This window comes from Colius striatus, chromosome 3 (assembly GCF_028858725.1).
Source record: "Colius striatus isolate bColStr4 chromosome 3, bColStr4.1.hap1, whole genome shotgun sequence".
NCBI classification, from domain to species: Eukaryota; Metazoa; Chordata; class Aves; order Coliiformes; family Coliidae; genus Colius; species Colius striatus.
The window spans coordinates 90,520,858-90,535,693 of NC_084761.1; the positions used below are offsets into that span (position 1 = coordinate 90,520,858).

A 14,836-nucleotide genomic window follows, 5' to 3' on the forward strand; every position below is an offset into this window, starting at 1 on the left:
TATTAACCAGGATACAAACTGGAGGAAGCTTGTGCATGGGTCAGCTAATATTGGCTAACTGGTAGGTAGCCAAGCCTGGAAATCATGTGTACAAAAACACTACAGTACTTTCAGGATCATATGCACCAAGAGAGCTGTTAAGCATTGGAACTCGCTGCGCAGGGAGGTGGTGGAGTCCCCAGGCCTGGAGAAATTTAAAAGCCGTGCAGCTGAGGTGCTGAGGGAAATGGTTTAGTGGTGGGCTTGACAGTGTGAGGTGAGTGGTTGGACTTGATGATCTCAAAGGTCTTTTCCAACCCTAGTGATTCTGTGATTCTATGATATGCCTATTATGGAAGAGAAAGAACTGAAGTGAATTTTCCATGATGAATTATAATTACTCATTTGGTACTGAAACAAAGATGAATCTTAGGTAAACACAGATATTACTTTTTGTTTTCTTGGATAAATTCACAGCAAAAATATTATGTAGTAAGTTGAAATCATCCTAGAGAAAGATTTCTGCCTTACCTTTGGCATCAGCTATCATCCCTGTTCTTCCCCTCTTGAAAGCATTTATTATGAAACCTAAGATTCATATTTCTCTAATGGAGTTACTGCTTCTTTTGTCTTTGTATCACCTTTTGTGAGCTGAAAACAAAGTTCTGAACATGAATTTTTACAAGTATTTATTTCATCAGCAGTAGTAGCTGAATTTTCCTGCTTTCTGCCCAGAGAAAAATGATTATTTTGAAACTGGATCAGTTCCCTGATGCAATTCAGCATATGAGCTAGGGCAGGAGGGCAGTAACAGAAACTAGGGGCCTGCTTAAGAAAGCAAGCAGTCAAGTAAGTGTGTACGGATCCAGTGTCTCAGCCTCGGATTTTCATACCACACCTCCATAGTTTTACATTCTTGTAGTAGTTTCTGTTTATGCAAAATCAATGTAAAAGACTTTATAACTGGAACAGCAGTGGTTTAGACCTTATTGTCAAAAGTGGAAATGAGGACTGGAGCTACACAGCAGTGTGGAATCTAGGGCTCTGTCAATGTAGTTTGATAATACACGGCAAGCACAGACAATAGCAGTCTAAACAACATCACTGTCTTCCCTTAGTGATTTTGGACAGCTGATTCAATTCAGTAGCTGCATCAGCACAAGTCAGAGTAGCACTGAGGACAAAGAGATAGGAAGAGGTGATAGACTACAATCAGGAAAAGATGAGAACTGCTTCAGCCCGTACAGCTACGTATGGGCAAATCTTGGTCTGGTTACTTGTAATATGAGATTAAAATTAGGTAGTTGATTCATTGTCACTTGCCTTCCATCCCACAGTTCTGGTGGTCACTTAAAGTAAGTGGTCCTCAAAGCAAGAATAACCCATCCTGTGAGTCAGTTTCTGAACTGCATTTCTACATACAAACAGGTAGTGCTGACAGAAATTTCTATTTGGAAGGACAGGAGGAGATTGGAAACTATAGAACAGCTCGCTCAGAAGAGAAGCTTCCCCTATCACTGTCAGATACAGTCTAGAATGTTGTTGCTTTCCTGGCTTTTTGTTGCTACCCAAGCAGTTTTTCAATCCCTTTGATCTTCACTTCTGTGTTTTCTCTTGATAACCACAAGAATTTGGACTTTACTCATAAATGAAAACTGTCACTGTAAGAAAAACCCATGAAAGTTACATCAGGATAGAAAACATATCTCTATATTTAAAATCACATGGTAAACCAAAGTAAGCTATCTAAGATGAAGTGAAAATATACCTGCAACATCTTAGCCGATTCATCCAAGAAATCTTCCGCGCTCTGATTTTCAGAGTCAAATTTGTTAAGCTGTTGGACTATTATTGCAATATGTTTTCCATGGCTGACCATCTTCACCACGAACAATCCTATAAATACAGTAGATCATTAATTTTTCATGCCTCCTTCAGTGGTAGCATAACATATGTTGATAGGCTCATGGAGAAGATACACTGCAATAATGTAGAAGAGAACATTTAGGTCAAGCTTTCAAAATCATAGTTATTCAGAACAGCTAACAGGAGAAATGAGAATATAGTACAATCATCAATAAAATAGAATACATAATTACATATTTCTTACTCTGCAAATGTCTCAAAGATCCTGAGGATGATACCTGAATGGTTTCTGTATCAAGTTATTTAGTAAAATATAATTAAAGATAATACTAGAGACAAACATGAATTTTTGCACGTGTGCTATGCAGGTCCTGTTTAATAGGCTGCTCTTCCCAGTGAGATGCAAATGTAAACAAAATTTTAGTGTCTTATTACATGTTGCCATTAACAGCCCGTTTTCCCAAAACAACAAAGGAAGAGGAACAGAGAGGAATCACAATGAAGCAATGAGACAGTGTCTCATGGTCACCAAGCTGGGCAGCAATCACAACACATCAGTGGTCTAGGCCAGGGTCAAGATTTTTGAAGGCACAGCAGATGGGTACTTTTTCTGCTTAATGCTTTGTTTGGGAAATGACTGGATCACATCTAACTCAAATGATGTCTTACTCATATGTGTGAGAGTCTGCAGAACTGGCTACCTCAATTGTAATGTTCCCATGACAAGAACTACAATGCATTTATTTATACACATGCACATGTTGTGTACGAAAGACCAATGACGGTAATGATCAGGGCTGAAAGTCATTAATCTGGTTTAGCAAGGGGAAAAAAAAGACCAAAGAAGTAATTTTTCATGAGGAAAATAAAGTAATACTTTTGAAAATAGTTCTTCTATTTTTTATATCATTTTTTTGATGCTACAAAAGAACACTTCATCAAGATGATTCATTCCCACTGTAGTAAGGATAATGAATTTCTTCTTTTAAAAGAATATCATCACATTTCCAGATACAGTGCTCTGCCTTTCATCACTGTCATATTCCATAACAAATGCTTAAACAGCATTTTTAATTACTCATCTCAGACTACTGAAAAAAAAGTTTGTCTGTGATTATGTTCAATATAGGTATTTAGTTACCTGGTACGATCAAGACAAAATGACCAATAAAAAAAAAGAAACAGTCCATCAAAACAGGGATGGATGATGACAAGGGATGGCAAATAAAAAAGAGGTCTTAGTGCCTCTGTCATAGGGGGAACTGCTGTTTCTCCACTCTTCTGAGAATCATGGTATCTGTTTTTTGTACTTGCCAAGATATCTTGCACTTGGATAAGGGAGAGAGAAATACCTCTATACTCAATCAGGCTGAATCATAACTCAGGCTACAACAGCTCTACTAGTGGCAGATATTTTTTTCTAGCATAGTAGAAGTAAGTTTGAGCTCTAATGCTCTGTACATGTATGTATTCATGCCTCCCCTCCAAATAACAATCATTAAACAAAAACTGGAATATGAAAACTAAGTCTTGAGACCTCTGGACATAGAGGGGTTCTTAATAAAGAACTTTACTGGGGACTGTATTTAAGCAGACTGCTATTATTCTCATCAATGTTTTAAAACATATACATCAGAAATGTTTTTTTATGACATACACTCCTATTTCCACACAGCCATTTAGGAGACTATTCCAACTGCTATGTATAAAAATGATATAAATTTACACTATGAACAAAAATAGTAGACATTTCATTCCATTATCAAACACAGAATGTCACCTAAAAGACCTGACTTAGAGTTATTTTACAATGGAGCTTGGAGATTTTTTGGAAGCTATTCCATAGGATAAGTCTGGCTTCAACTGTAGGGCTTGGTTTCAGTGACCAGAAAGATTCCTTCAGGTTTTACATTTACTCCTAAGCTCCTAGCCCAGAAAGGCTGTGATTGCATTGCTTCTGATAAATGCCATCCTTAAAAAGTGGGCTGAACTAAGCCTCCCTGCAAAATTAAGTCAGATCAAGTAGCTATTGCTCAAAACGGAACAGGTGTTTCTCTCAGCTAGAAAAACTCTGTGCTAGAAAAAGAGCCTCTGAATATAGGGTATAATTCTCCCAATGGTTACATCCTGCCACTCCCATTTGCTTTCCACTTTTCTACATTGCTGTCACCTGAGAGTAGCAAAGAGCAGTTCTGGGCACAGGTTCAGCAGGTTCCTTCCTGAAGGCAGTGAAACATCAGACAGAGAACACTCACTGTGAGCAGCTATAGCCTGGATCTTTTTTAGTTTTAATTTGCATAGATTTCAACGTTTTGTATACCTACTGCAAGTATTTGCTTGACAGGCCATGGTTTGGTTTGTTTTCTTTAATCCAATATCTTCTGGAATGTCACAATTAAATATTCATTGTACAAAACCTTCTGCAAATAAGTTGTATTACATTTACAAGATAGGTAAACCAGAGGACAGCAAAGCTGGCTACTTGCCCGAAACCATAGCAGCTAAGGAAAACTCTGGGAGCACAGGCCAGCAACCCCTCCTGCCCACGGTATCCCACAGGCCCCGAGGGATCTTTTCTGTTGCATTTACCAACACAGAACGAACTTGTGCAGTAAGTTACAAGCTGCCCTGGGCACCTGACACTTTCAGGCATCAAGCATTTAACCCATTTTTGCCTTGGGCGGTGACACGTGCAGCTACAGCTCCCTCACTGCCGACCGACGCGCGTCAGAACGCGAGGATGCAACACCCCGGCCCTGGGACGGGCGCCGCCTGAGGTAAACGCGCGAGAGCGCCGCGGCGCCTGCCGCCGCGGGCGCTTCCTCGGCCCAGCCCCGTACCTGGCTGCCCCCGCCAGCCCGCGCGGCCGCCCGCGTCCCCGCCGGAGACCGTCGCCCCGCTCTCAGCGCGGCGGGAAACCCTCCGGCCACAGAGACCACTCTGCGGCAGCCGGCGGGTCGGTTGCTAAGGGGCGCAGGGGCTGCTGGGAGACGTAGTTCTTCCGCGCTGCTGCCGTTATGTTCCGGAACGGCCCGATCGGGAGCAAAGAACTACCCGGACGGGGTAAAAACATGGCGGCGATTGTTTGCTGCCGTTGCCAAGAAACTTATTCCGCCCGTCCTCGGTTTGTGTGCTCACGGGCGGCTGGAAACCAGCTAGCAGACTGTCTCGCCCTCAGGTAGGGCTCACAGTCACAAGTGGCACCTTGCTCGCCTGAAGCGGGCACGCTCAGCGCAGCCGGCGCAGGAGACTACACGTCCCGGCACGCACCGGGGCCGCGGTGCTTAGCCCCGCGCGCGCGGCGGCGGCGCGCAGCATGCTGGGGCGCGTAGTCTCGCCGCCCCCTTGGCGCGTTACGCGTGCAGTAGGGTGGGCGGGACAAGTCCCCCGCGGGGCCGTCCCTGGCCGCCCTCTGATTGGCGGCGTGCGCGGGGCCAGCGGGGGGTGGGAGAGCGAGGCGGTGCCTGCGCATGCGTCGGCGCGGCGCCGCTGCTGGCCGCGCATGTTTTGGGGGCTGTCAGGAGAGCTCGGAGCCCGCGGTGCTGGCGGCCGGTCCCTGCGCTGAGGGGAGCGCGCACGGTGCCCGCGCTCCACGGCGGCCTCTGCCCAGAGGAGGAGCGGGAGAAGCAGCAGCGGCTGTAGTAGCAGAGGCGACGCGGCGGAGCCTACCGGCGAAGGGCAGGGCTTACCCCGGTACCCCGAGCGGCGCGGGCGGGAAGCCCGCAGCTCCTGTGGCAGCGGCCGGCGGTGGCAGCGGCCGCGGTGATGATGAACAGGTTCAGAAAGTGGCTCTACAAACCTAAGGTAAGTTGTGAGGAGCCGCCGGCGCAGCGCGGCTCGGGGGCGCCGGGTGGCCGGCGCTACCCCGCGGCTTTTCGGTTCGCCTATCCTTGGGTCACCCTCACCCCGCAGCCGCGAAGTTGGGACGCGGGTTCCGGCGCGGCGCTGGCATTTCGTCTTGGTGCCTCAGCCGGCAGCCGCCGCCGCCGCGAAGGTGGCATGAGGTTGGCGCGGAGCGGGGCCAAGTCCGCTCGCCTTCGGACGGGTCTTGCTGGACACGGGCTGTGGCGGTTCCGCGGAGCAAAGGCGGGAGGGGCTGGGGCGTGCGAGGTACCGGAGCGGGCGAGCAGTTAGTACCGGCGTGCGCGGAGCGGCTGGCCCGCTGCGGGGGAAGAGATGACAAAGCAGAGCGTGTGCCGTGGTGCCGCTTGGACTTGGCGAGAGCACGGCCCGGGCGGGGGCCAGGGCGCTTTCCCGGCTCCGGGCTGCGCAGCTGCCGGCGCTCCCCGCGGTGCGCAGCGCGGAGGCGGCTCTGCCTGACCGCCTGGGCTCGTCCTGCGCGCTGCACTGGCGGCTGTTTCCTGTGGTTTGCGTACAGCTTCAGCCCGCGGAGGGACTGTTCAGGTGCTACCCTTTCAGCTATGGATGCTTTTGCCTGCACCCGAGAACTTTTTAAGTGAAAAAATTTGTTGAATGATGCTCTGTAGGTGTGTATATTTTCTGCCCTTTTATTTTCGCTTTGAAATTCTTGGAAGGAATCCAGGAAACATAGCTCTCATTGTAATGAAATTATCTTTTGGCACGAGTTAAATAACAACCGTCTGGAGAGTGATCTTGTCTCAAATGTGATGTGCAGATCGTGTAAGAAGGGCATTCCTGGTTCCGAACGTCTGCAGCATGCTTTTTTTTGTGTGTGTCCAGGTGTTACAGCAGGCAATCTAGTTTTTCACTTGTATTTGATTTAATTTTTTTCCCTCGCTGTTGCTACCACTCTTTTTTTTCTCCTTGCGTTTTAATTGCAGTCTTAACATTAAGCCTTATTTTTGTAAAGCTTCCATGCACACAGTCCTTTCACCCAAATTACAGCCAGTACGCTAGGATTTTTAAAAAAAAGAGAGTCGAGGTGATACTGCAAAATGAAAGTTCAGGTTGTGCTGGCTTTATGGTTTTTTTATGGAGTCATTATTCTGGTGTGTACTGTTGAAGAGCACAAACTTATCTGAGAGGGCTGCTAATAAATGAAAGGAGACTAGTTTAGAGATACAGTAACTGAAAATACAGCAAGAAATTACAGGTAGCTTTTAATAGACTTTATTAGTTGCTGATGTTTTATACCAAGGAACAAGAAGAGAAACAGATAATGAACAAAAAGAAGTATTGGTAATCTTATATGCAGAAGAAATCATTACAAATATAACTTTTGCCACTATTTTTTATCAGAACTAATTAGTTTTCTTGGTAGTTTTTAATGGAGTTTTCATCTTTTTACAGTAAAACTTACTGATACTGTTCCTTTGTTTTATATTATATGTTCAGTGTCCAAGGTCTGTATCAAAAAGGGTATGCTTATATTTTTATGGGACTTTTCTGTGGTAAATGAACTTCTCAAGCCCGACATATGACACTGGGCCTCATAATTTGGTAACATCTATTGCTGTTAGTTTAAAACTAGCACCCCATCTTTTTTTGTGTGTACTTATACATAGTTTGCAAATATTTTGTTAGTTCCAATAGCTTATTATTTGTTTCTTTCTACATGTATCCAGACATGGAAGTTTGAGTAGCACCTTTTTTGGTAGAAAGGAAGGTGGACAAGGTCATGTTTAGAGACTGTCACTTTGCTGGCTATGCTACCTGCTTTCCTATTTTGTCAAAGGATCCTTAGGATTCTTTCCTGTTGTGGGTCTCACAATCTGTTTTGAAATTATTTTGAACATACTGTATTTTGAAGATGATTGTTTAGAATATTTATTCTGGTGGGAGCAATCACCACCAGTGACTTGTATTGCTTAGTTATAGTCCTCTGTTAGGTACGTTCTGTAGATGCCAGGTACGTTTTATTAGATTTTGTGGCTACCAGTGGTGGGGCACACTACCTCACCAATATTCCAGATCCTGCTATTGTGTAATAGGGCTTCTGCAGGGCAGTAGGTTTTGATGGTACTGAGCATTTGGTAAGAGGCTTTCCCATTGAGATACTTTTGAAGGCAAGGGGATATGACATCAGAGTGCAACAAATTGACAGTACAGCCTGTTCAGATACCTGAATATATGGTTTAGCTTAATCCCAGGGGAACTATTTCAATTTCATAATTCTTCCTCAAAAAATCCAAGCCCACAAATATGTTAATTAACTCAGCTTAATCTTTGTAGATGGGAGAGATGAGGAAATGGAATAGAACAGGTATTGCTTAACAAGACGGAATTAGAAAACTGTCAGGATAATCACCAAGTTGCTGTAAGATGCAGGGACCTGTGTCTAAAGAGAGATACTCACTTGGTAGCTGCTGCCTCTCTTTGAGCATAGCAGGGACAGGAGAGAAAATGTGGGTGTAGGAAGTGGAAAGCCTTGACTAAGGTTGTGAGCATGTCGCTAGACCAGCAGGACTTTCCTAGCTCCTTGTACAGACAGTGCTCTTCCTGTCCTGCCCTATTCCTCAGGTATGCTGATATACCAGATTTTTAATAACCCAGATCGAATGCCAGTGGTGGAGGTAACCAGGGAATGAAATAAATAGCAGTGACTGGTGAGAGGCAGACATTGATCTATTAGAGCAGAGATGAGATTTTGTTTCCAGCCTCCTGTGCAACATTGATTGTTATTTAATTTTTTAAATGTTGCCTGTAAGGTGTGTTTTCCTTTAGGGGACTGCAGATTCAATGTGTTCAGTGTTTTGTTTTTGAACCAGGAGGAAATACAAGGGAGTGGTTTGAAGCAATAGTGTTCTTCAGTTGCAGCAGATGGTTGAACAAATAATTAAGGCTGTTTGACCTCCTCGGGACACTCTAGGCATCCCAGGCACTGACACCCCGATGGCACAAAGGGTGATCCCTTCTGAATCAAATAATTTGTATGCATAGATATTTCCTCTCACTTCAGGGAATCTTTTCTCTTGTACCTTCTGCTGCTGGAGTGTTCCACAGGTGTCGGGTCAGAACTTACTCCCAGTCAGATCTGGGCATCCAACAAGAAAGTATAGAACTGGTTTGTTTTTGCAGAGTTTTGCAAAGTATTTAGATTAATTTATGTGAAAGTTACTGCTCACATCTAGAAACTAGCTTGAAAAAAGGTATGGATAACTAGCTCACCTGGGTAGCTCTTCTGAGTTGAGCTTAATTTCATTGATACTTTGAAAGAAATGTTTAGTGTTTGAGGCGGGATGGGGCGGGAAGTTTGTCTTTAACCACAACTTCAAGACGTTTTTAATCTGTTTTGTGTAACAAACAAACATCTTCAGTGTGTGGAGTTTCTTTCATATTTCGTTTTTGAAATAAATACTGCTTATTTTGTGTTTACATCTATGAATCTGGATAAATTTTAACCTAGGGATCAATAGCCACGAAAGTCTTCTTTTAAGAGACCTTGCCATTTTTTGGATATTGATTTCGATTGTGCATTCACTAACCTATTTTTTTCTCCTAGTTGCTTTTAGATACTAAAAGAACTTCTTGCAGTATGTGTTGAAGAATTTCTTATGTTCCTCTAAATATCTAATTGTCGTTGGTAGTAAAGATAATGCTTTGTCAATGCTTTGCCCTTGTTAAATGATGCTCACAAGGCTTGCATAACTCTGGAGATTTTGTGTGATTTATTTTTTTGCAATACTGCTCTACGACTGAGATACAACTGTGTTCTTAGTGTCTCCCTTAAAGAAAAGGCTGCATAGCTCCTGTGGGGTTGTGAAGAGAGGGTTTGAGGAAATGGCCCCAAATTGTAGCTGGGAGTGGACACTTAACAACAAGTAGGCACTCAGCAGACCTCTTTCACATGCTTCAGGGGTTTTGCATCTTCTCCACAGGAGTGCTTGGAGAGGCTGGGAATTGTAGTTGCTATCTTCTTGGGTAGCTGTTTTGAAATAGTCTTCAGTGGCTTCTTTTTAAGATCCTTACTTTTCTGTGCTGGCTGCGTGTTACCAGGTTTCTGCTATAGTGCTCTCTGATAAGAGATAGCATTTAGGAGTAGGTGGAGTAGCAGATATTGCTGTGTCTTGTTGCTGTGTTTGTGCATAGTGCTGAACTTGTTAAATGGTCTTCTTACTAAGCTACATTTTATGAAATTAAGGCATAGTTAGTAATAATTGTTGCTAATAATAGTTGCTATTTTAAAGAAATGATTAAAGGCTTAAAACAAGAGGTAGTAAATAAATGTCTTGGAAGATCTCATATAAGTGGAAGAGAGCATTCTTAAAGTCGAGAGAGAGCTCTCCCAAAGCAGAAAAGTGAGGGCTAGCGTCACCCCCTCCCCACCCCCCCCACCCCCCCCAATGAATTCTAGGAGCTTCTGCATTAATTTGCAGAAGGTGAAGTATATAGAAAGACTCCAAGTCCTGACTGAGTGCTGAACATTAAAAGCTGCAAATAAGGTAATGTTTCTCAGCAGTGTTGTCAGGATTGCTTAGTGGCAGAGCTGACTTGACGTAGAAGATGGGAAATACGATAGGAAATGGTCAAAACTGTTGTGGTTTTTAAAGAAAAAGAATAAACATGTTTGTAGCAATTTTTGTAGGATAAATTTAAGTAGAGAATGAGGAAGTGATCTGGTATTAATCTTTCAAGTTTGAACTTTAGAAAAATGGAAAATAGCAAAAAATTATGGTCAACTATGTGCTTATACTGCAAAGAGCTTTGTTTTCAAGTTGGGTAAGTAGAATAAGAATGAGGAAGAAAGAATTATTTAAAGCGGAATGTTGGTGGATGAAATGGTCAGAAATGAAAAAGAGTAAAGCTACTGGAGTAGCCAGGCATCTATGGAGGCTAGCTGGGGGGAGTGTATGAAAAGGGAAGAGTGATTTCACAGAGTGGCAGGTCGACAGCAGTTAGCTTCTCACTTGTAGGTATGATTTACAAATCTTAAAAGCAAAGGATTTGCTTTTTGTGGAAAAGTAGCAGAATGAGTTCAGTCTTGAGGAAAAATGTCTTGGAGACAACTATTTGAATGAAGAATGAGAGAAGAGGTAAATCCTATTTGTAGCATAAAACTTCTTTTTACTGATGCCATACAGTAACCAAAGCCGTTGGCAACAGCAGTTTATGATCCAGAATGTTATTTAATGCAATATTTATATAAAATCTAATGACTTCTAAAGACAGAAGAATGAGGAGTTTTTTTACTTGAGAGACAGCAGTTACTGGGGTTTTTCTATAGCTTTGATTTTCATGATCAGCTCTTTGATCTCAATGATGTGCTTAATTATTCTTGTTACTGTCTGATCAGAGGCTGCAGCTATTGAACCCCATGAATCAGTGTTATGAGCTGCCTTCCTCATGATTATTATCAATAAGTCATCATACATTATTCAGTTTTAGAGTTTGCATACGAAATTGCTTCATTTTTAGAAGCACCATCTAGTGGCTTGAACACAAGTGTAGAAACCAATACTTCTTAACTGTTTGTTCTAGCCCTGCAGATGACTGAAGATGATTACCTGCAGTCATGTTGTTTCTTAGCCTTGATTTCACCTGTATCTGAAAAGGGGAAGTAGGTAACTATTGTAGTTGGCTATTGCAGTTGACTATTAAGAAAATTGCTTGACTGTTCTTAATTACTCTGATGTGAGAGAAATATGTGCACCTTGAGAAATATTTTTTGATGTGGATTACTGTGAGCAGAGTCATAGTATATCAGATCAAAGGTCCTTCTAGCCTGGTGTGATGTCTGGTGGTTATCTGTTTCCCTGTGTCCTGTAACAGATGCCTAGGGAAAAAAATATGAGATGAATAGAAACTGATATTTCCCCTGGGCTGCTTTTTTAAACTTATGGTAGTCTGCAGTGTAGGAGTTTTCTGAGCTGCAGATTGTACCCTTATAATTGAACAGCTCATGAACATTTTGCCTTAATATGTCTAATCATCTTTCAGTTCATTTATATTTCGAGTCTCCTTAATGACTACTGGCTTCTCAGTGCTTAAAGCTCAGTTTCAGTCTAGTGAGGTAAGCGTTTTCCTTATAAACTTTTTCAAGCAGCCATTGGTGTGACCTAATATGCCCCTAGACCTGCAGAGTATTTTCTACTCTTTCTCTCAGACTCTTGATTTGGATGTTTAGATTCTGTTCCTCTCCTTTCCCCTATGTGTTGGTACTTTACAAAATTCAGAAAGAAATACTTTTTGAGGATCACAATGCATTCTTCTAAGTTAATATGGAAGAATGACAAAAAAAACCCCACTAAAATACCCTCTATGTTGAACCACAGAAGAGTATTTCCTTACTGAACTAATTGAAAATTAAACTGCTTTAATAGTTTTGATTTGATCTGCTTTCCTGGCAGTTGTGCTAGTGACATTAATTTAAATTAATTCTTTAAAACTATTTTTAAATAATGATGTTAAGTAAATGAATTGAAGACTGAGTATGTTTGGGTCATGTTTGAAGACTGACCAACCTGGATAGTGCATGTGAAAGAGCAAGTTTTTCCAGCTTGGTCTTTGTACTGGAAGATGATGCTAAATTGGAGTCTCTTACCTGTTCTCAACTGTTTTCATCTTGAAAGTACAAAATACTCCAACTCTTCTTTCTCAGATTCCAATCTGGGAGTGATTGGTATCCCTGCTTGCCTTTAGGAAGCAAACTGCTGCAATTTTATCCTGACTGAAGCTGTTGAATCCTATGAACTCAAGCTGTTCCCACGTCAGCTAAAGCAAATGGACTTAGTGTATGACTGGAGGATAGCTTGTTGTAATAGAATACAGCTTTCCATTGAGGCAGTGTTAGCTGTCTGCTGTTTGAAAACGAGTGACAAAAGTTGTAATGCATTTTATAGAGGTTCAGTTTTAGGAAAGAATTGAGTTTTGTGAGGAGAAGAAATGTTTCGACAAGTTAGATACAGCCTTCCTGTGTCAGTATACCTTGTGGTGATAACTGGAAGGTTATTTCGTTTTCTTCTCGTATTTCTTTTGATGATATGGGCCAGTCTGTATGGCTGTTCTACTGTGCAAGCTGTAGGAATTTTGTTCCTGCCTCCTCAGTAGTTAGGGACTTCTTGGTCACACTTCCTCAAGCCTCTATTCTTCTTGATCTTTCTGATCCCATTGATGGTGGTTCTTACTCTGTATTTCTCTACATTCACCACCCTTCCTCCTTTTAATATTATCACTTTTGATCTTGTTTAAGAACAAGATGCCCTGATAAGGTGATTGACAGGAACTAAGTTGTGAAAGGAAATGTTATTTTGCAGTGAGACTGTGGAAGTTTGTAACAATCTACAAGGACAGCTGGTCTCAGAGCATCAGGTACCTACTTCCTCTACTTCACTCTGTCTCTGTAGGCCATAAGTTCATGTTTCTTGTCTGTCTTCAATCATACTTGATAGCCCTTCAGAATGAATAACATAAAGGTGAGCGGCATGTCAGTTCCATACATACCATGCTGGATTGAGGAATGAAAGGAAAGCAAATGGGGAAAGGGCACTGAAGGGGAGGCAGATGAAGAATATAGGGTGGAAGAGAAGTGCTTGGCATAAAAATGTAAGAAAAATAGTTCGAGGGAGGAAAAAGGGAGGCATACTATCCAACTGTTTCAAAATGCCTGCTCTTTATTTTCAAATGGGACACAGGTAAACTTGAGTTGAGATGATGGTTATGCTGGAATGTGTTAATTCCTGTCATCGACTGCCACTTTGATCTCTGAGAATTACAGGTGGTTGAAGCTAAACTAACCGGATGCTCAGGGTGTTCAGCATTTCTGCTTTGCATTTTTCTAATTCTCACCTTCCTTAGTGAACTTTTTAATATAGGAAACATCCTGACATCTTGAAGTTCATCAGATATTCAAAACCTCAGTTGATTCAGGTTATTGTTTCCTACCATGAAGGAAGCAGAACATGAAAAGGCTGTTGCATGCTTGTTTATAAATGGCTTTTGGATGTTTTGTCATCTAGGAATTGTTTTTTTAGGAATAGTATGGGCTCTTGTATTGGTGCCTCTTTATCTAATTCTCCTTATCTAAGCAGCAGTCTCCTGACAACTTTAACCTTGCTGTCTTGGTTCAATTGTTGGAGTTTGTGTGCTCTTAACATACAAGCAAGAACAGTGGGCTTCCTATAAAACCCTCTCAAAAGCACTGATTTTGCTTTACTTTCAAGATTCACTTACATGGAGTATCTGCACTACTGAACATCTTATTTAATATGTTTTAGAGTTTTGTAATAAAGATCGGCATACCTGATCTTACAAAGAGATCTTGATGCAATTGTAATTATGTTATTTTATGATTAAAGATGGATGGAAGCCCTTGTAGAATAAGGAGGAGTTAATGTAATGTAAGGATTAGGAGAAAAAAATGTAAATGGCTGTCAAATCTCATCTTGAACCCATGATTTATTTTTACCTTGTATTTTAAGGGATCTTGCAGATCTTCACTGAGTTGTAAGAGATGAAGTGGAAATGGTAACAAGATTTTCCTGTGGTGCTTGGTGATGGCTGGTGTATGTTCATCCATGAGCACGATGGTTGCATGGTTACATGGGTGTAAATTCTGTACTGCTTTCTTGCATGTGTGTGCATAGGCTCCATGGGATAGTTGTCAGGAGGTATTAGAACATTTTGCATTGGAATTTTTTTCCGTCTAATATGTTTTATCCCCTGTGTATGCTCCCAGTGGTGGATTTGGTTAGAATTAGCAGTATGTTCTGAAGACTACAGGTAGTAGTGTATTCTTTCAAGGAGCAGACTTCCTGTGCATCTCAGACTGGTTTTTGATTTTCTGTGGGTTTTTTTTAACTGTTGTGTTCTGAATTTTTTTTACCTCCAAAAAATTTTGTTGACTGTTTGCAGTCACTTCTGTTTCCCCAACAAAGACACTACTTTCCCCTAGAATTTTTTTTTTGGGGAGCTTTGTACATAAGAGAAAAAATATAACTTTGTAGTTGATTTCAATCAGGATACTTGACAAATCATCTATGTGATGATAGCAAAGATTGTAGGAAGAGAGGTACTGAAGTAGAAAGACCCTAGAAGAGGCAGAGAAGCAACTCTCGTTAGGCATTCAACTTTA

The 14,836-nt window shown here is 42.0% G+C and overlaps 2 protein-coding genes across 5 annotated transcripts in view; one reads left to right on the forward strand and one right to left on the reverse strand.

Moving 5' to 3' along the window:
* CFAP99 (cilia and flagella associated protein 99) overlaps nt 1–4,918 on the reverse strand; it is a 56,850-nt gene extending 51,932 nt beyond the window's left edge. The window contains exons 1-2 of the mRNA XM_061993222.1: nt 4,765–4,918; nt 1,748–1,875 (exon numbers count right to left, since the gene is read on the reverse strand). Of these exons, the coding sequence (XP_061849206.1) occupies nt 1,748–1,875; nt 4,765–4,918 (282 nt within the window). The remainder of the gene's footprint in view (nt 1–1,747; nt 1,876–4,764) is intronic.
* Nucleotides 4,919–5,307: 389 nt separating this feature from the next.
* Nucleotides 5,308–14,836, forward strand: part of ZFYVE28 (zinc finger FYVE-type containing 28) — a 155,161-nt gene continuing 145,632 nt past the window's right edge. For 2 of the 4 annotated variants that reach the window (XM_061993942.1, XM_061993943.1), the window contains exon 1: nt 5,308–5,649. In XM_061993942.1, the coding sequence (XP_061849926.1) occupies nt 5,611–5,649 (39 nt within the window). In that variant the 5' untranslated portion in view covers nt 5,308–5,610. The remainder of the gene's footprint in view (nt 5,650–14,836) is intronic. The other 2 variants (XM_061993944.1, XM_061993945.1) reach the window with 1 other exon arrangement.